The 22,141-nt window shown below is 39.3% G+C and overlaps 2 protein-coding genes across 2 annotated transcripts; both read right to left on the bottom strand.

Moving 5' to 3' along the window:
* Window positions 1-14,960: 14,960 nt before the first annotated feature.
* LOC116197191 lies at window positions 14,961-17,180 on the bottom strand. The gene is made up of 4 exons (XM_031527244.1): window positions 17,058-17,180; window positions 16,196-16,333; window positions 15,877-16,008; window positions 14,961-15,604 (listed from the first exon to the last, which is right to left on the bottom strand). The coding sequence occupies exons 2-4, from the start codon at window positions 16,319-16,321 to the stop codon at window positions 15,323-15,325; spliced, it is 540 nt and encodes a 179-aa protein (XP_031383104.1). The 5' UTR covers window positions 16,322-16,333; window positions 17,058-17,180; the 3' UTR covers window positions 14,961-15,322.
* Window positions 17,181-18,311: 1,131 nt separating this feature from the next.
* On the bottom strand, window positions 18,312-21,486 carry LOC116194793 (protein MANNAN SYNTHESIS-RELATED 2-like). The gene is made up of 6 exons (XM_031523684.1): window positions 21,277-21,486; window positions 20,346-20,502; window positions 20,059-20,129; window positions 19,663-19,748; window positions 18,990-19,566; window positions 18,312-18,861 (listed from the first exon to the last, which is right to left on the bottom strand). Exons 1-6 carry the CDS (start codon window positions 21,385-21,387, stop codon window positions 18,583-18,585), a joined length of 1,281 nt encoding a protein of 426 aa, XP_031379544.1. The 5' UTR covers window positions 21,388-21,486; the 3' UTR covers window positions 18,312-18,582.
* Between the last annotated feature and the right edge of the window lie 655 nt (window positions 21,487-22,141).

Here is a 22,141-nt window from a genome sequence, read left to right as displayed (position 1 = left end):
TCTAGATGCAATTTTCTCTAATGGGAGTACATCAAACAGATATCTATCTCTGCGGCACATTAACAATAAAAATGAATGTTTTATTTTACTACTACGCAATGAAAACAAATATTGGTCCCATAGATCTTTTTGGAAGATAACTTGGAACTTATGGCTCATATTCTTAGTCAAAATCTTATGTCTATAGGATGCACTAATCTCAATTGATAACATAGAATTATTTGGAAGTCTCTTGGCATGATGACCTTAACAAAGCATTTCATACCTATGCCTACTTAATGTTTATTAGCGGAGAATGCATTTGTTTGTTATATGATACTTTAATATCGGAGCCACTATTCTTATTAAATGTACTACATTGCTGACCCTGTGTTCCGTTGCATTAACTTTCTCAGAACCCCCCTAATCAAGTGAGACCATTGTACCTCCAATATGCTAAATTAGAGGAGGATTGTGGTCTCGCCAAACGGGCCATGAGAGTCCAACAATCAAGCCAGTAAGGCTGTTCAAGACAATGAGAAATTAGGGAGATTCACATAGCTCGTGCAATAGAGATAGTCGATGTCCCCAAGACAAGGTAGATTTATAAACAAGCCGTTGAATCGAGTCTTCCTGGCAGAGACATGACAGTGTCACAACAAGATCTCTTTCCATTCACAGAGATTGGTTGTTGTCATTCAACTATGCTACTATGACTTCTCATCTCATGAATATGATGATCTAGAATGTTTAAATGAGTCTCGTCTAAGAATCAATATTTATTACCATAATAAGTAATTAGACTTAATGGATAAGTACCTTGTCTCTTGTCCTTGATTAACAAGTGCAGAGACTTCTAATATTGGATTCCCCAAGTTTTACATCCGTTTATGCTTCAGAGTTCGTCGTAAGTTAACCTGAATTGCTCATTCCACTCCACCATACTTGTATTCCTTTCTAAAATTTCATTTTTGCAAATTATGTTAGCATAGAGGATGAAATAAAGAACCAGAAAATTGAGGTACTATTACAGATCATTGTAGGGAAAAGCTTTGAACTAAGAAGATTAGCCTTTTCGTTCTGGAGAACAATATAGCATGTGGTATTTAATGCTTCACCAAATGTGTTTCCTGTAGCAATCAAGTAGGCTAATTAGATTAAGACAAAGTAATTACGGGCGTCTAACTCTATCCAAGATAATTCTCCTGCTGTACCACAAATGACATTTTCCTATAAAAAAAGGATTGGTGCAGAATATATTTCTAAGGTTTATCGACTGATGTTGCGTACTTTCTAACGTATTTCATTATTTTTTCACAATGGTGTATTTTATTAGTTAAATAATTAGTTTTTTTTTTCAAATGAAATATTAATTTCCCATATAGAGATGCAAATCACGTACAGCGCACGTAGCCCTCCAACTAATTACGATTAAACATTCTAACCATATCATAGATAGAATGTCTTGTGATACCTTCTACAGCTGTCCCGCTGCGGTACCTTGACCAACTCCAGGCCCAATAGAAGCAAGTCCGACAGCTAATCCACCATCAATAACGAAAGTAACAGAAATCAGTCAATTCATGATAAGTTACTCACATAAAAAAAAGGGTTAATGATACAATCATCCAAGTAATTATGTTTTAATTATTCCATCAGTAAGATTCATCCAGACGAAATAACACAGATGGAAAATAAATAAGTGCATATGATGCATGAACTTAGAAATTAAGAATATTAAGTGAGAGTATAAATTTCGAGTAAATTGCCCGGTTGTCAGGTTCAAGGACTGTTATTTTTGACTCAGTTTTTTTCTTTACCTTAAAAACCATCCAAAAACCATTTAAAGAGAAGAAAAACCTAATTTTTAGGGTTAGGTAGGTTTAAATTTTTTCGGGCTTTCGGTTTTTCTGGTACTTCCTTACACCCCTAGCACTTAACATCATGTTATCTACATGTATATATTGCCCTACTTCAGCCCCCAATAGCTTACTTTACTAATTTTGTATTTCAGACGTTATGATTATCCAAATAATATCACATTTGCCATTTGCCAAATGATGTTCATTTTTCTACTGTAAAGCGCGCAGCTGGGGGGGGGCGTAGTCTTGCTTGCTCTTGCCTATATATAAATAAAGAAGAGCACGTTGGCGAGGCCATTGGCTACCAGCACCATCGTTCCCTCGTCCGAGGTCACCAAAGGATTAAGAGAGTGCCGCCAACCTCGGACAGGGAAGCGTTGGTCCCTCATTTCCTTGATTTTCCTTTTGTTTTTTTTTTAAATGAAAAATTTAAAGCCCCAATATTTTCATGAAAGAGCTGATATGTACCGGCTAGATGAAGGACAGTATAAAGCTCGTCTCTTGGACGACGATTGATTGGTTCCTTTAATTTCCCCTTTCATTTTTGTCTTAGTTCTTAGGGTTTTAGCTAGAGCTATATTACTCTGTTCTCCTCTTTACCTGAAAGAGAAAGAGTTCATCGTAACGTGCGTGTGCACCTTTCCCGTAAGTATAGGGATTCTACTATGTTCTATATATTTTCTATAGATCTAAAAAGAAAAAAAAAGGTTCCTAAAAATTTTGAAGTACAATTAATTACGCATAACAAATAGTCAGAAATAAACATTTTTAGAAAAATCATAACATTGCTATTATTATTGTGGATTGAGTCCCCAAAATTATGATTCGATGGAGGGGTCAAAAAATTAATTAATCATCTTATCTATGGAATAAAAACAAGTGATTTCTTTGGTTTTTTTTTCCCTATTTTTCTTGTGAACTAAACTAATACGGATGTCTGTATATATTATCATAAATCAACATCTTGTGGTAAATGAGACCCAACTCATAAAACATCTGATGTCAATCAATCGATCAGGCCTAATCTCCATTGTCGATCAGAATCGGATCATTGATTTAAGACGACTGAATATTTTATTATTAAGGGGAGAGAGAAATTCGGAATGCAGAGAGTGCACACTGCGTCTAATCCCGGTGAGTCGGATAGAGGAGCAGAGTAGAGGGGAGGAAGAGAGAGGTGTGGCCTAGGCCAAGGACATGATAAACTTAGGAGTAGGAGGAGGACTGCTGCCTCCTAGGCCCGGATAGCAGAGGTCTGACATTTTCTTTTTCTCTAGGGTAAATCAAACCAAATAATTTAACCAGATATCATATTTTCAAAAATTTTCACGACACATCGTGAATTTTTTTTTTCATTTTCACCGCACATCATATTGTTACTTTTCTATCCAAAATTGGATTGAATGGTAATGTTACGACATATTCAGGGACAATTTTGCACAAAAGAAAACTTCAAGGATTTGAAACGGAAAAAAAAAAAAGAAATAGAGAGAGAAAGGGGCTCGAGAGGGAAGGTGTCGGCCACCCAATCCTCTATTGGGTTTGCCGGCCGAATCAAAGCAGACCGGTGACCCCAATCGGAAATTGAGTGGCCTGCGAGGGCCCCCCAAACCCCCCAATTTGGGGATTATAGTGGCAGGATCCCCAAAATTAGGGGTGTCGAGGGCGGCCCCGAAAATTTATGGGAGATTCCCTAAATTGAAAGGGCTCGGGAGCGCCCTTGCCAGCTATCGATCCCCTAGTTAGAGTCGCTGACCAACTCAGATCAGGCTAGGCACCCCAACAGGGGGATTTACAACCAGCGGGGACGCCCCGAAACCCCATCCCCTCCCCCCCAAAAAAAAATTAGTGGATGTGCGAAGCCAAATTTGTCGGAATGCAGAGAGTGCATAGTGTGTCCAGTCCCGGTGAGTGGGACAGAGGAAGAGAAGAGAGAAGAGGAGAGGAAGAGAGAGCTACCCCACAGGCCAAGACATGATAGAAATAGGAGTAAGACAAGGAGAATCGCCGCCTAGGCCAAGATAGAGGAGGTTAGACATTTTCTTTTTCTTTGGGTAAATCACACCATATATCATGAATTCTAAAATAATTTAACCAAACATCACCTTTTCAAAAATTTTCACAATATATCACGATTTTTTTTAAAAAAATTTTCACCGCACATCATATCGTTACTTTGCACAAAAGAAAACTTATGGAATATGAAATGGAATAAAATGAAGAATAAAAATAAAAATAATTAGAGAAAGAAAGGGGCTCGGGAAGGGAGGTGTCGGCCACCCAATCCACAATTGGGTTTGCCGGCCGAATTAGAGTTGACTGGTGACCCCAATCGGGGATTGGCTGGCCGACGAGTTCCCCGGAACCCTCTAATTTGGGGATCACAGTTGCGGGATTCCCCAAATTCAAGGGGGGGGGGGGGGGTGCTGGCGCATGGTAAGGGGTCATTGAGGGCGCCCCCGCAGGTCATCGACCCCCCAATTGGGGTCGCTAACCGACTCAGACTAGGCTGGTGACCCCAACTGGGGGGTCGACGGCTAGCGAGGACGCCCTGAAACCTCCTCCCCCACCACCCCCCCCCCCCCCCCCCCCCCCCCCCCACAAAAAATATTTGGGGGATGTACAATGCCAATTTTGTCGGAATGCAAAGAGTACATAGGGGGTCTAGTCCCGATGTGTAGGACAAAGGAGGAGAGGAGAGGAGAGGAAGAGAGAGCTGTCGCCCAGGCTAGAACATGATAGAGATAGGAGTAGGAGGAAGATAGCCACCGCCTACGACAAGATAGAGGAGGTCTGACATTTTCTTTTTCTTTGGGGTAAATCACACCATATATCATTGCTAGTTTCACAGAATCTACGGAAGAGTAAAAGGAACAGAAATTCAAAAAATTTCATACCCGTGAAACTAATCCCAAGACCGACTAGAAGAATAAGAGTAAATAAAAGCGTACCTGAAATATTTAATATTGTTGATCGAGCGTCCTACGCGTGACGCCTCTACCGGTATCCACATCGACTTTGTTGACGAGTCTTCGAGATCGGCGGTGCTAGCGACCAACACTCGAAAGAAACACTGATGCGACACCCGAAATTTTAAACTAATGGACCTAATTTGAGTTGAACAATTCAACCCAAATTATATATATATATATACACTTATATGCACACACATATGCATACACCCGTATATATATATATCATGTATCAGTATATCTATTTATATGTATTCTGCCCCCCCTTTTTATCAGCAACAGGGGAGGAAGAAATTCAATCCTAGCCGATGTGGGACAAGGGAATTAAGAATCCCAAATTGCCATGTGTCCTCACATAGATCGTGCATTAATTGGATCCATTTAATCTAATAAATCGAGTCTAATTAATTGACAAATTTAATCTTATTAAACATCCGATTAATTGGTCGCACCATAAATCATCTAATCTCTATTAGACGATTTTATTTGTTTCAAGATATCTCGTCAATTTAGTCGTAGTGTGTGACCCTGTAGGTTCCCAATTACGTTCACAGTAATATCGAAATCTCTATTTCAATATTACAAACAGTGAGCAGTATCTAGCAATGCATCACTGTTACTCAAGTAATTGGAAAAGTCAATTTCTCGACGAACCTTGTGACTTACGTTGCCATGTAATATAATCCATTTGTCCTCTATATCTCTATTGAGCCCAAGGCATGGTCGATGACATCTTTGTATGGCTCAATATCTCTCTTTCTTGGTTTACTGGGTAAGTCTATCAGAACAAATGAGTTCGATATCGCTATATCGACTCATTTGAGTATGCATACACTTTTAGACTTAACCACCAAGTGGCCGTGAGATATCGCTCCCGTTTCGTAGGAGGGACAAATCTTATCTTGGTCACTCACATTCCTCTCCATGCTTTATGATATACCCAATAACTGTCTTTATAACCAGCATATTACAGTGGCGTTTGACAGTATCAAAGTATATGATATTACATGTAGGAATCCATGGTGACCTCAAGTCAAAGGACCATTACACTATAGTCACTTTGAGATATGCTAATGACAATCACATAACAACCCATGTATCAATCTCATGGCGGGTCAATCCAATACACATTACTCTTAATGTATACATGTGGTTTGACTTGATATCTCCATATCCATGACCTGTGAGACTTGGTCATCAATCAACACCCACACTAGTCTAACCGTATTATCGTTGTCCTAATTAACGATAATACTTTGACTAGGGACATTTAGGAATAATGTTCAGTAATTATAGGATCTCACAATCAAGTCACACTTGATGCCTATTGAATCTACTATTCCAAGGATATTATTATGTAAAATCATACTTAGCGCAATCTACACAATAACAAAAATGCCTCGTAATATAATGAAATATATGTCATATTACAGAACTGATGATAGATTGCCTCTAGGGCATACACCAATTCCTAACAATCATGAGTTCTGAAAATAATTTCACTAGACATCATATTTTCAAAATTTTTCATGACACATGATAATTTTTTTAAAATTTTTTTTACTGCATATCATATCGTTATTTTCCTATCCAAAATTGGATTGAATGATAATGTTACGACATATTCAGGGACAATTTTGCACAAAAGAAAACTTATGGGATTTGAAACGGAATAAAATGAAAAAAGAAAAAACAGAGAGAAACGAGCTCAGGAAGGGAGGTGCCGGCCACCCAACCCCCAATTGGGTTTGCCGGCCGAATCAGAGTCGACTGATGACCTCAATCGGGGATTGGGTGGTTGGCGAGGGCTCCCCCCGAACCCCCCAATTTGGAGATCACAGTGGCAGGATCCCCCAAGATTGGGTGGTCGAGGGCGTCCCCGCCGGCCATCGATCTCCTAATTTAGGGGATATTCCCCAAATTGAAGGGTTCAGGGGGCGTCCTCGCCAGCTATTGACCCCCCAGTCGGGGTCGCCGACCGACTCAGACAAGGCTAGTGACCCTAGCGCGCGCGCAGGGGGGGGTGGGGTTGACGGCCAGCAGGGACACCCGAAAGCCCATCCTCCCCAAATTTGGGGAATGCGAAAGGCCAAATTTGTTGGAATGTAGAGAGTGCATAGTGCGTCCAGTCCCGGTGAGTGGGATAGAGGATGAGAGGAAGAGAGAGTTGCCGCCTAGGCCAGGACAAGATAGAGATAAGAGTTGGAGGAGGACATCCGCAACCTAGGCCAAGATAGAGGAGGTCTGACATTTTCTTTTTCTTTGGGGTAAATCACATTATATATTATGATTTTTGAAATAATTTCAAAAGACATCTTATTTTCAAAAAATTTCACGACACATCACGAAATGTTTTTAAAAAATGTTCACCGCACATCATATCGTTACTTTCTTATAAAAAATTGGATTGCATAGTAATGTTACGACATATTCATGAATGATTTTGTACAAAAGAAAACTTTTGGGATTTGAAACTGAATAAAATGAAAAAAAGAGAAGGGGGCTTAGGAAGGGAAGTGTTGGCAACCCAACCCCTAATTGGGTTTGTTGACCGAATTAAAGTCGACTGGTGACCCCAATAGGGGATTGGGTGGCCGGCGAAGGCTCCCCCGAACCCCTCATTTTGGGGATCACAGTTGTAGGATCCCCCAATGGGGGGGTCGAGGGCGCCCCCGCCAGCCGTCGAACCCCAATTTAGGGGAGATTCCCCAAATTGAAAGGGTTTGGGGTCGCCCTCGCCAACTATCGACCCCCCAGTTGGGGTCGTCGACCAACTTAGACCAGGCCGGTGACCCCAATTGGGGGGTTGACAGCTAGCTATGGCGCCCCGAAATGCACTCCCCCCTCCCTGCCACAAAAAGAAATTGGGGGATGTGTGAGGCCATTGGCTGCCAGCACCCATCGTTCCCTCATCTGAGGTCACTGACGGCTTAGAAGAGTGCCGACCACCTCAGACAGGAAAGCTGTACTAGTGGCTATAAGCGATCGCGTTGGTCCCTCGTTTCCTTGATTTTCCTTTTGTTTATTTTTTTAAATGAAAATTTAAAGCCCCATTATTTTTAGGAAAGAGCTGATATGTACTTGCCAGATGAAGGACAATATAAGGCTTGTCTCTCGGACGATGATTGATTGGTTCCTTTAATTGCCCCTTTCATTTTTGTCTCGATTCTTAGGTTTTTAGCTAGAGTTATATTACGGGGTATTTACCTAAAATGGCCCATGGTTTGCCTGTTTTATCAAATCTATCATATGCTTTTTTTTGTCAAATCTATCCCATGGTTTACTTTTTGCATCAAATCTATCCCGACGTTATCTTTTTCGTTGACATCTAACGACCGTGCTGACGTGGCGCCTACGTGGCAAGTGTGGCCCACTATCTCTCCACGTGCCACGTCAGCACGGCCGTTAGATGTCGACGGAAAAGATAACGCCGGAATAGATTTGATATAAAAAGTAAACCATGGGATAGATTGACAAAAAAAAAAGCATATGATAGATTTGACAAAACGGACAAACCATGAGCCATTTTAGGTAAAAATCCCGTTATATTACTATGTTCTCCTCTTTGCCTGAAAGAGAGAGAGTTCATTGTAGCGTGTGTGTTCACCTTTCCCGTAAGTATAGGAATTCTACTATGTTCTATATATTTTCTGTAGATCTAAAAATAAAAAAAGTTTCGAAAATTTTTTAAGTACAATTAGTTACGCATAACAAATAGTCATAGATAAACATTTCTAGAAAAATCATAATATTGCTGTTATTACTGTGGGTTGAGTCCCCAAAATTATGATTTGATGGATGGATCAAAAAATTAATTAATCATCTTATATATGGAATAAAAACAAGTGATTTCTTTGTTTTTGTTTTTGTTTTTTTCTATTTTTCTTGTGAACTAAACTAATACAGATGCCTGTATATATAAATTAATCGATTAGGCCCAATCTCCGTTGTCGATCAGAATCAGATCATTGATTTAAAACGACCAAATATTTTATTATTAAGGGGAGAGAGAATGTCGCATGCAGAGAGTGCACAGTGCGTCTAGCCCCAGCGAGTGGGACGGAGGAGGAGAGGAGAGGGGAGGAAGAGAGAGCTGCCGCCTAGGCTAGGACAGGATAGAGATAGAAGTAGGAGGAGAACAGCTGTCGCCTAGGCTAGGATAGAGGATGTCCGACAATTTCTTTTTCTTTGGGGTAAATAACACAATATATCATGATTTTTGAAGTAATTTCACTAGACATCATATTTTTAAAAATTTTCATGACATCGCGAAATTTTTTTAAATTTTCATCGTATATCATATAGTTATTTTTCTATCCAAAATTGGATTGAATAGTAATATTACGACATATTTAAGGACAATTTTGTACAAAAGAAAATATCAAGGATTTAAAACGAAATAAAATCAAAGAAATAAAATTAAAAAAATAGAAAGAGAGAAAGGAGCTCAGGAAAGGAGGTTCCGACCACCCAACCCCCAATTGGTTTTGCTGGCCAAATCAGAGCCGGCTAGCGATCCCAATCGAAGGTTGGGTGGCCGGCGATGGCTCCCTCGAACCCCCCAATTTGGGGATCACAGTGGCCTTTGGGAGGTTGATGGCGCCCGCCCCCCCCAAAAAAAATTTAGGGGAGATCCCCCATATTGAAGGGGTTTGGAGGCGCCATCGCCTACTATCGACCCCCCAGTTGGGGTCGCCAACCGACTCAGACCAGGTTGGCAACCTCAATTGGGGGGTCGACGGCTGGCGAGGCGCTACCCCAACTCACCAATTTAGGGGATCTTGTCGCGTTGGCCACATAACCCTCAACATGGATTGCTAGTTGGCTCTGAAGCAGTCGATGACCCTAATTATGGTGTTGGGTGGCCGGCGACATCATCCCCCCTTCCCCCGACCTCCCTTCCCCCGACCTCCCTTCCCTAGCCCTTTCCTCTCTTTATTTTTTTTAATTATTATTTACATTTTTCCCTTTATTTTATTTTAAATCCCTCAAGTTTTCTTTTGTGCAAAATTGTCCATGAAGATATCGTAATGTTACCATTCAATCCAATTTTGGACGAGAAAGTAACAATATAATATATGGTGAAAATTTTTAAAAAAATTCGGGATGTATCGTGAAAATTTTTGAAAATATGATGTGTGATGAAATTATTTCAAAAATCATAATGTATAGTATTATTTATCCTTTTCTTTATTACATTGCAACCCCGGAAGTTGTTCTTGTTCAATCTCTCCCGACGAAATTAAATTTGGGAGTAGTGGCTGAAATGGTTGATGCTGATACACAGCTAAATGCCATGGCCTTTTCTTTTGCAACGATTGAAAAATGAGGGTAGATATTTAGTTTGAACTTTCCATGCAATAAAAGAGCAGTTTCCTCTGCTACTATTTTTACTTATTTTACCAGAAAATGACATCCTTTTCGTCTGTGCCAATGCTACTCCTTTTGCTCATTCCGGGAAAATGGCAGCACTTTTGCTCAAAATGCCTGTGCTACCCCATGTCAGGTGCAGACATCCTCGTCTGTGTAAAAGTAATATAACCCATATTTTCTTGGCAAACATCCTCTCCATGACTGACCTCCTTTGAACCCCACATCCTCATCTCCTCTCTTCTCCTCTCTCGTTCATCACCCCTCTGCCCAGTGCGGTTTCCTTAGTACAGAAAAGAGACACAACAGTATCAACAGGTCTCTCTCTCTCTCTCCCCTCTTTCCTTTCTTCATCTCTCCACCTTCACTGCGTGTACCTGCAGATGATAAATGCTTGCTCCATTTTCCTTTCCCCCGCTGCGCCTTTCCCTTCTATCCATTGATGTTCTGAGGTGGTTCTTTTGCCGCATTCTCTTTCCTCTTCATCTGGGGTTTGGCTAAGCAGCTCTGAAGTTCGTTTCCTCAACCCATTGCACTTTTCCCTTTTCGCCAGTGATTGACCTTTGTGCAGAGCTCATTTTTCTGTCTTCTTGATTTTCTCCTGCTGCTTCGTTGTTGTGTCCGTCCTCCCCTCCCCCCTCTCGGTGAAAGCTGAGTTTATAATGTGGCTTCTGTTTTATTTATTTTTTCATTCTTAAACCCTTAAAAATCCTAAAAATTATTTTAATACAATAAATCAATTCCTCTCCATAAACAGTACTTGAAACCACTAGTCCCGGCCTCCGGAGCAGCAGCACGACAAGCGCTGCTGTAAGGTGATGCTTCCCTATCCCTGACCCTTGAATTTTTTCCTGTATCGGGTTCGCGCCGCATGATGATCCAACTGCGGTTTCTCTCTCAGAGCAGCACACGACATGCGCTGCTGAGAAATGATGCTTCCCTGAGCCTTACGTTTCCCGCGTCGGGTTCGAGATGCATGGTGATAAACCTGCAGTTTCTCTTCCGGAGCAGCACACAAGATGGGCTGCTGAGAGATGATGCTTCCCTGAGCCTTGCGTTTCCCGTACCGGGTTCAAGCCGCATGATGATCCACCTGCGGTTTCTCTTCCGGAGCAGCACACAGGATGGGCTGCTGAGAGATGATGCTTCCCTGACGCTTGCGTTTGCCGTATCGGGTTCGAGTCGCATGATGACCCACCTGCGGTTGCTCCAGAGCAGCACAGTGGGTGCTGCAAGATGATGACCTCGTGACAGTTGGATTCCCCGTTTCGGGTCTGAGCCGCATGATGCCCACTTCCGATTTCTCACTATCGCAATTGAGGTGAACCAGAGCTTGATACACGTCGACTTTGCCACTAAGATCCTTCGCCTCGAATGTGATGTAGTAATTTATTGGAGCACAAATCTGCCCGTTTGCCTTCAATATTTTCACAAATTTGATCTCTTTACCCTGAAGAAATTGTTAATGAACAAAAGGTTGGACGAAAGCTCCTCGGAGAAAGAAAAACATATGCACCAGGACACCTACATCTAGGATCCAAAACCAGCAGTTGAATTGTCGTGAGTTGATACCCCACAAGAAAGTGCAGAAAATAGCCTTTAGTTTGCACACATACATACAAACACACGACAGCGGGGAATTTTTCGCCCAGATGTTATGATCAATGTGTCAAGGGGGGGACACAACGAAATGAAACCGACGAAAGAAAAGCAAGACCGGAACTATACATCTGTAAAATGTAGGTAGGAAAGAGAGAGAGAGAGAGACCTCCTCCTGTTTATAATGCTCGATCGCCAGCTGACAGCAAAACTTCAAATCCTTCATGTGGCCTCTCATGCTTTTAATCGGTGCTATCTGACCAAGATCCAGCCCCGGTGGAAAGTCAGGGACCTCGAATCCCTGAAAACAATGAATGAAAGTAAAATGCTGAGGAGCTAGCTAGGCAGCCAGTTAAACCAAACACATACAACATACACAACTACAAAACAAGAATGAATTAAGTCAGTCCTACGCGAATCGGTAGCAAAGCTTAAGGCCTGGACGAGAAGAGTAACACAGAGGAGGGAGGAGGAAAGAACTATCTTACGCTGCTTTCCTCAACCATCTTCCAGTACGTCTCTCTTTGTTCAGGGGTCATCATCATGTCGTCTTCTTGGTCGTCTTCTTCTTCATCCGAGTACTCATAATATCGTGTAGTGGTAGCTGGAGCCATTGGTTGGGACGACTAGGAGATGAGATGAAAACCAGTAAGAAACCACGCATACAGTAATAATATATATCAAAGAGAAGAAAAGCAGAGCAAACTCAGGTATATTATGTACATATATACCTATAAATATAATGGCATCGTGAAAACCGACAACCAATCTCACAGTCACGACTCTCCTCTCCTCACAAGAAGGATATATGAAACCCAACAACCGCTATCACATCTCATCTCATCGCATCCTACATAATAATGTATTCGGTTCATGACTGACTAGCGAGTGAGTGAGTGAAGTGACATCATATCGCCGAAACTAAACAAGCCAAGCAATCATCAACAATGTTAAGTCAAACTACACGGATTAATCAATAAGACGAGCTTTTTCCTTCACTTAAATGCAAACAAACTGATGATGCACCACCTTATTCAACTGATGAATGTGAATTCAGCTGATCAATGAATAAAACCACCCGGCCGGAAACGAATTGATGATCAGTTTACAACCCAAGCGACAACCCTGAAAACTACACCAACCAGAAACACACAAAACGAAACGGGGATGGACGCATAATTGTCCGATATGTATCCGTGACAGTTCTCGTCCTCTCGCCATGGGCCTGTTATCCAACTAGGAAGGTAAGTAGGTAGGAAAGTGGAGGTCCACTGGGTTCTCTGGCTTTTTCTTTATTATTATTATTATTATGAACTAGAAATGGAAGCCAATAGCCCGACCGATGCCCCGGTGCCATCTTATGAAAACAATAACTAGGGTTCTAATGTGTGCTTTGCACGGGGCTTTGATTATTATTATTATTTTTTTATAAATTTTAAAGATAAATTTAATTATTTTAACTAGAAGAATAAAAATTATAAAAAATAATTAAGAATTTATAACAATAATTATTTAATTTTTAAAAATATTTTTTTATTACAAGGAAAACCCATAAGCCTAATACTTCGAAATATAAATCTTAAATATCTAATAAATGGGCACGGATAGTCCCACTAGTATTAAATATGGAACTTCTTGATCCCCAGGTTCGAGGTGCGCCACTGCGCTGTACCCTCTCTTGATTCTGAAATAATCTTTGTAATATCCTTACTTTAATATGTTAACTTATGTTAGTTTGTAAACTTAGTATCTTGTGTTTACATTTTTATAAAATCAGTTAATATATAAATTGCGCCACTTTACAAATATAATAAACTGGTCAATTTCTTTTTTATTTTTTTATATGCACATATGTTCTTGTAATTAGCAATAGTTGTGATAATTTGTATATATTTTTAATTAACATTGTCTAGTAAAACTTATTCTAATATCTATTTTAATGATTTAATCCATTATTTTTTCAGTCCATTGAATTTGAATAAATCTCTCATATCTCGTGGAGTTGTTTAAATATTTATTCAAGAAAAACTTTTAGTCTTAAGAAAAAGGTTTGTAATTGTATATCAATTCATGTAAATAATATGGATATATATCCAATATTTATTGAATATGAAATATTAAAGAAAATACAGCGAAAATTTATTTAACCATAATTTGAAAAGGAAAATACGTGAATCTACTCATGAGAAATTAAATCCTCTGAACTATCCAAAAGGCGATTAAACACGGGCTAAGGGTTTTCAAAAGATGCCGTCTCATAAGCGTTTGTAATTTTTTTTATATAATATTAGATCAGGTGATACCCGTGCGTTGCGTAGTAATTTTTATTAATTCATTTAAAATCAAATGAAGATAATCAACACATATATGCGAATAAAAAATAAATAAAAAATTTATGTATCGAGCAGATTTATCACTGTAAATTTATGATAATATTATAGTGTTGTATAAATAAGAACAATCTATGTATATATATAAGACTTCTTTTGGAAGTGTGGTAGCGATTGGATAAATGCTTATTTTATTGAGTTTTAAGAAAAAGTTGGTGAAATCTTTCAAATCCATGGTTTGGCTAATTTCTGTTGTCGGAAACCAGATTTTCTCAAGAAGGCTGAGAGGCTTCTATAAAAACTGATTCTGCTTATTCTCAATTTTTAAGCAATAATTTTAATTTTAGTAGTTTCTAATTATTATATCCTAAACAATTTTTCTTAATCTAAAATCAACACTTATTTTTCAGCAATTATACTTCAACGCTTTTATTTCGGTCCCAACACTCCCAAGCTAATCCTAAATGAACCTTAGGGAGATGAAGGTGTAGGAAAGACTAAGACAAATAGAACAAACGTGTAGATTGAATTTTTAAGTTCACTATTTATAGGACATTTAATACGCTGATTTTGGATCAATATTCCTAATCTTGATGAGTTATTGTAATTATCGAGAAGATTTTTAAAATTTCAAGAACTCTCATAAGTATATATCCATATGTACAGACATATTTCTGAAATTCGTAACATGATATAAAAAGAAGATAGAGAAGCTCATTTAACGAAAATCAAAAAGTCAAATACATGAATCTTCCCATTAAGGATTGAATTCTTCGAGCCGTAAGACGATTAACTACGAGCTAAGGGTTTTCAAAAGGTGAAGTCTCAATTACGCTTTTCGACTTTTATATATTTTATAAGTAGATGCTCAAAAAAATACATTATCATAATTTTCGTTCAAAATATTATGTTCATTTTAACCTCACTGAATTGATATATTCAGTGGGTCAATGTTACATCTTAACGATTCCTAGGATATGAGGTTAATGTAGGAGAGTCATAAACATTGCAAAGCACACGATCGGGCCCGTTTTGCTTTCATTTAAAAAGCTTGCTGCTGCAAGGTGATGCTTCACTATCCCTGGCCCTTGAATTTTTTCCCATATCGGGTTCGAGATGCACGGTGATCCACCTGCGGTTTCTCTTCCAGAACAGCACACGAGATGGGCTGCTGAGAGATGATGCTTCCCTGAGCCTTGTGTTTCCCGTATCAGGTTCGGGCCGCATGATGATCCACCTCCAGTCTCTCTTCCGGAGCAGCACAGGGGGTGCTGCAAGATGATGACCCCGTGACAGTTGGATTCCCCGTTTGGGGTCTGAGCCGCATGATGCCCACTTTCGATTTCTCTCTTTTGCATTTGAGGTGAACCAGAGCTTGATACACGTCGACTTTGCCACTAAGAACCTTCGCCTCGAAGGTGATGTAGTAATTTATTGGAGCACAAATCTGCCCGTTTGCCTTCAATATTTTCATAAATTTGATCGTTTTACCCTGCACAAATTGTTAATGAACAAAGGTTGGATGAAAGCTCCTCGGAGAAAGAAAAACAGCAGTTGAATTGTCGTGAGTTGATACCCCACAAGGAAGTACATAAAACAACCTTTGGTTTGTGCACATTCAAAGACACGACCGCGGGGAATTTTTCGCCCAGATGTTATGATGAATGTCTCAAGGGGGGAACAAAACGAAACGAAACCGACCAAAGAATGGCAAGACCGGAACTATATATCTGTAAAATGTAGGTAGGTAAGAGAGAGAAAGACCTCCTCCCGTATATAATGCTCGATCACTAACTGACAGCAAAACTTCAAATCCTTCATGAGGCCTCTCATGTTTTTAATCGGTACTATCTGACCAAGATCCAGCCCTGGTGGAAAGTCAGGGACCTCGAATCCCTGAAAACAATGAATGAAAGTAAAATGCTGAGGAGCTAGCTAAGCAGCCAGTTAAACCAAACACATACAACATACACAACCACACAACAAGAATGAATTAAGTCAGTCCCACACGTATCGGTAACCAAGCTTAACGCCTGGACGAGAAGCGTAACAGAGAGGAGGGAGGAGGAAAGAACTATCTTACGCTTCTTTCCTCAACCATCTTCCAGTACGTCTCTCTTTGTTCTGGGGTCATCATCATGTCGCCTTCTTGGTCGTCTTCTTCTTCATCTGAGTACTCGTAATATCGCGGAGTGGTAGCTGGAGCCATTGGTTGGGACGACTAGGAGATGAGATGAAAACCAGTAAGAAACAATGCATACAGTAATAATATATATCAAAGAGAAGAGGAGCAGAAACAAACTCAGGTATATATATGTACATATACGACAACCAATCTCGCAATCACGACTCTCCTCTCTTCACAATAAGGATATATGAAACGCAATCGCTATCACATCTCATCTCATCTCATCCTATATAATAATGTATTCGGTTCATGACTGACTAGTGGGTGAGTGAGTGAAGTGACATCATATCGCCGAAACTAAACAAGCCAAGCAATCATCAATAATGTTAAGTCAAACTACACGGATTAATCAATAAGATGAGCTTTTCCCTTCACTTGAATGCAAACAAACTGATGATGCACCACCTTATTCAGGAGGTGCCGATCGAGCGCAATGAATGTGAATTCAACTGATCAATGAATCCAATCCTAAGATCCTCAAATTGATGAGTAAAGCCACCCGACAGCAAACGAATTGATGATCAGTTTACAACCCAAGCGACAACCCTGAAAACTACACCAACCAGAAAAACACAAAACGAAATGGGGACGGACGCATAATTCTCGGATATGGCGGAAGAAAAATCACGATGTCAGTCAATCAGATAAATTGCGGACTAATCTGAGAACCGAATGGAATTGAATCACACAATAAAGGGTAAGAAAGAACCGGACAGGAAGATGAAGAAGACAAGAGAGAAGTGCTGGCGATACAAACCCTAACAGCGGAGAGCACGGAGTGAGGGATTGCAGCGCAGGGAAGGGAAGATCTATTTGTATATAAATATGTATGCGTGACAGTTCTCCTGCCTCGCTCGTGATCAGATTATTATTATTATTATTATTATTGCGAGCTAGAAACTAGAAATGGAAGCCAATACCCCGACCGATGCCCTGGCGCCATCTTATGAAAATAATAACTAGTGTTCTAATGCATGCTGTGCACGGGGCTTTGATAATTATTTTTTATAATTTTTAAAGATAAATTTAATTATTTTAATTGGAATAATAAAAATTATAAAAAATAATTAAGCATGTATAGCAATAATTATTTAATTTTTTTGATATAATTTTTTCTATTACAAAAAAGGCCCGTAAACCTAATACTTTAAAATAGAAATCCTAAATATTTAATAAATGGTTACGGTGGTTCCACTAAATATTGGATCTGAGACTTTTTTATCCCCAAAAAAGAGGTGCACTACTGCGCTATATTCTCTCTTGATTTTGAAGTAATCTTTGTGATATCCTTACTTTGATATGTCAACGATTTTAATTTTTTATGTGACTGTAGTTTGTAAGCTTAGTATCTTGTGTTTACATTTTTATAAAATCAGTTAATATATGCATTGCGCTACTTTAAAAAATAAACTGGCCATTTTTTTTATATGCACACATGGTCTTACAATTAGCACTAGTTGTGATCATTTGTATATATTTTTAATTAACATTGTCTAGTGAAAATTATTATAATATCTATTTTAATGATTTTATCGTATTAATTTGTTGTTTTAAATTGTTTCATTTACTATTAGGTGACCATAATTCAGGAAATTCATGATACTTTTGTTAAGGATATATATCGATGTGTGAACAGCTAATATTTTATTTAATATACATCGCACATTTATCTAATTGTCAATACAATACGTAGGTTAAATATTTAACATTAAATGTGCACGTACAATCTTATAATTAGGGAGTTGTGATCTTTTATATATATGAGCGATTATTTTTTTGGTAGGATCTTGATGAGAGAAGATTCCTGCTCAAAATTTCAGAAGAGATGTAATTGATTGATTTAGTTCAAATGACGGTCATTTTCCCTTCTGTCTCTATATACCTTATTACAAAACTAGAAAGATCCATGGACTTCCATCCCTTTGTGTACGTCCTTCGAGTGTCAGTGAGTCATGATCTTGCTGCAGCTCCTGTGCTGATTCCGATGCCGGGAGTGGTGATTGAGGGACAGTTCACAAAACTTCAATTCATTGCCTTCACGCATTTATATTTTGGAAAGAGACACTTCGCAGTTGAAATATTTGCAGGGCCCCAATGTTTCATAAACACATCGATATAGCCCGTGCTAAAGCTCTATCTATCAACATACTTAACCTTCTACAATACTCTGTAATCACAAGTTGTTTCATATGGACTTGTTCACAAAAGAAAAGGCGGTTGAGACCTAATGGTGCAATGCAGGGGAATTAGGCATTAGTTTGCTAGCCGTGTAGGAGGTTGGATCAGCATAAACACGAATGAGCCAAGTGGGTCATCTGCGGGACGTTAGGAGAGATAGAATCGGATGCTGAAGCAGAGAAACCCAAGATTTTAGCGGGAGCAAGTATCTGCATCCGCCTAGAAGCTATCCTGCAACCGACGACACTGGTGGAAAACTGGTCCTTGATGATTGGTACAAACACATCGCTATCCGTGCACATGACGAAGTCGATGACCTTCCTGAGTTCGGAATCCCTCCTGCCAAGAAGCTTTTGCCTTTGATCTGGATGAATGAGCAGCTCCTGCTTAAAATTTCAGAAGAAATATTATTGATTGATTAAGAACAAAAGAACTGTTGCTTTTTCCTTTTGTCTGTATACTTCATTGACAAAATTGAATAGTTCATAAAGATGTATATAGTGTTCCATACCTTTGTGTATGTTTTTGGAAACAACTCTCTCAGTGGATCGAGATTATGGTGCCATCTTGAATGCGTCAAGTAAATGGCAGATTCAGGACCAAAGCCATTCTCCCTCAGGAACTTGCCAACTTTCTTTACGTCACAAATATTTATTCTGCCGCCTCCAAGCTGTCGACAGCTTTTGCTCTGGAAAACATCATCCCTCAGATCAATCGAGATAATATTTCCATTTGGGCCTTCTCCAGATTTTCTCATCCTCCAAATCATACCATCAACAATTCCTCGAATATGAGGTTGGAGCTGAAGTGTCTTAAACCTTGCAAGGCACAAGACGGGGCCCCAAACTTTCGTTGCATCATTTTTCCTCGTGCTTATCAAAGGAAAATAAGTTGATACCCTTAGGATTCCCTTCTCATGAAACAGTGGTTTTACATGTGCTTCAATATAGTCTTCTGATACCATGCTAGGCACCCGAACAACGGGAGCCTTTCCCACATAGGCTTGAGAAGGCCAATTCCGAGACACTTCGACGATCCCCTTGAGGCTGTCTGCGAACCTCTGATCATCATAAATCTCAGTAAAATTCCTGCAATACCTCAATTGTCTAAGAGAAAATCCCTGACCAAAAAATAAAAAAAAGGGGAAATATTTAATGTGTATATATATAATATAGATCACTGACCTCCTTTCTTCAAGCTTCTTCCCCCTAAAATCAGGGAGAACAAGAGTTGCCCCCAAATATTTGGCCACGACCACAGCATTTGCAACCTACATTTATTCTCCAAGATAAAAGGTATATGTCGATATAATTTAGTGGTGACGAACAATTAAAGAAAAAGTAGGAGCATAGATCAAACACAATCACAACTTTTTTGTACGTATTAACAATAATGTGTTCGAATTATGATCAAATTATGCAATATGTTATTTTGCAATACTTCTTGGTCTTTCTAGGTGAAATCTTGGTTTATTCAGTGACTATGTATAAGCGACTTAACCATGCTTTACAAAGAATAGAGACATCATGGCGATGCGACCTAACACCTTGTGAGGGATAAGCAAAATGGACAATGCAAACCTGAGCCATATGATACGTGGGGCCGTTTGTCAGCGAAAACATAATGTAACCTTTGGGCTGGTGCCTCTTCTCTGCGAAAGTAATAAGTTCAAGAGGTCAGGTTGTTGGAGAATATTTTGCTAAATTAATTCATTATGAAATGTCTTGAGATGTGAATCAACACAACGACTACCTTCCTTGTGCATGCGAGACACCATCATGTCCCAATTCCGGAGTTATTAATATGTTACTAATAGTATATATTACTTATACACAAATTAATGGAGAAAATTAATGGTTGAACTTACCTGATGATGAGAATTTCCAGCAAGATTTGAGCACTTTTCTGTTATCCACGAGAATCCCATTATTATTGGCTCTGGGGAAGTTGATAACTGGTCTAATCTGCTCTGTAATCCTTAAGGTATTAGACTCCATTGTGGCTATTACTGGGGGATACTTCACCTGCAATACACATAAAGAAGATTACATGTTTATCGAGTCAACTTTTCCTCTGGTTCTGGAAAATTAATTAAGCTTATGAATAACATTTTTTCCACTATTACAAAATTTGTACAACACTAATTATATATCTCCAGGAAAAGATATGAATTTTTGGGAAGAGACCATCAATCTATTCTGGTTATAAAGAGATAACATACTCGTACCTAATTAAGTACGGTTCGACCTACATGGTAAATGCATACGGTGCTGAATCACCGACAATGCAGCCGCGACACATGAATTTCGCCAGATTGGGGCTACTTCTCTTTGCACTCCCCTATGGTTTTGCTCAGGCAATTTTTTTCCCTATTTTTTCGGTTAACTACAGACGATGTCCATTGTCCTAAAAGAGAATGGATATGGGAGGGAAAATACGTGAATAAGGAAAGTCCCACTAGTAAGAATCAAATCCAAAACCTCTTGAGTAACAAGTCATTGCAAAATATGTTTATTCACTAGCATTAGCGAATAAGGTTCATTCAATTCATACTTCTAAGGTGCGCTTGAAACTCTGATTAACTGTCTAAAACAATATTGATAACTTCACTAGCATTCGCTTTAGAATCTGTATCGGAAAATCTCGAGTTCACGTATCTCTTTTTGGCTTTATTTGATAGTCATACGAACTTAATGATCAAGAGCATGATAAAGGACAAGCAATAATTATAACATTGAGAACTATCTCTACATATATACATAGCATAACAAGGATAAGAGTTTCAAAGGGCGCCTTACTTCGAAGTAATTGAAGTGATCCTGCTTGATCATATTCGCGAGCATGGCGAACATCGACAGAGTGAGAATAGCGCCCAGCACTTGCCTAAGGTCCACCATCCTCACTCTCATCTCTTCCTATGATCTTCCTTTACCTCTGATCACTCTACCAAATTTCTCCAATTCGACCTTTCCTGACTAAAGTAAGTGGCTGATGATATACATGAAGGAAAGAGTGAAGAAAAGAACAAAGAGAGAGATTTAATTACAAGTAGAGGGTTAATTAATGCGTTGTGACAAATTAGTTGACAGCTCACACTTTACTCCAATTAGGGATTCCCCTCCTTTCCCCAGGTTTCTCTGCAAAGTACGTACCTGAGATGGAAGGGTCAAAAAGATGACGCAACAAACATCCTTGACACGTAAATATGTGTCTGTATGTGTAAAGTTATGGTTAGTCCCTTTGGACTGACCAAATTTGAGTAAATATTTAGCGCACCGACTGTACCTCGGAAGTAAGTGTCCAAAAGATGTTGAAATAAACATATATATGCATGACCCAACATGTACCCATGTAAAGTTATGATCTCAACAGAGCAAAGATTGTGGATTTAGTCCCTTATGAGTAAATATTTGGCGCACCATTTGCAAGATCTGAACCATCCATGGATCACCATGAAATTAGTGCATGGTACCGAGTATACCTTAGAAGGAAGTGTCCAAAAGATCGATGTTGCTACAAACATATGCATGACACATAAACATATACCCGCGTAAAGTTATGGTATCAACCGTGTGCGTAGATTGTGGATTTAATCCCTTATGATTAACTGAATTGAGTAAATAATTGGCGCACCATATGTACTCTAGTGACATACACGCAAGA

The sequence above is a fragment of the Punica granatum genome, chromosome 2, assembly GCF_007655135.1.
Source record: "Punica granatum isolate Tunisia-2019 chromosome 2, ASM765513v2, whole genome shotgun sequence".
Taxonomy (NCBI): domain Eukaryota; kingdom Viridiplantae; phylum Streptophyta; class Magnoliopsida; order Myrtales; family Lythraceae; genus Punica; species Punica granatum.
The sequence above is the reverse complement of the archived record's forward strand: the minus strand, read 5'-3'. Positions and strand labels throughout refer to the sequence as shown.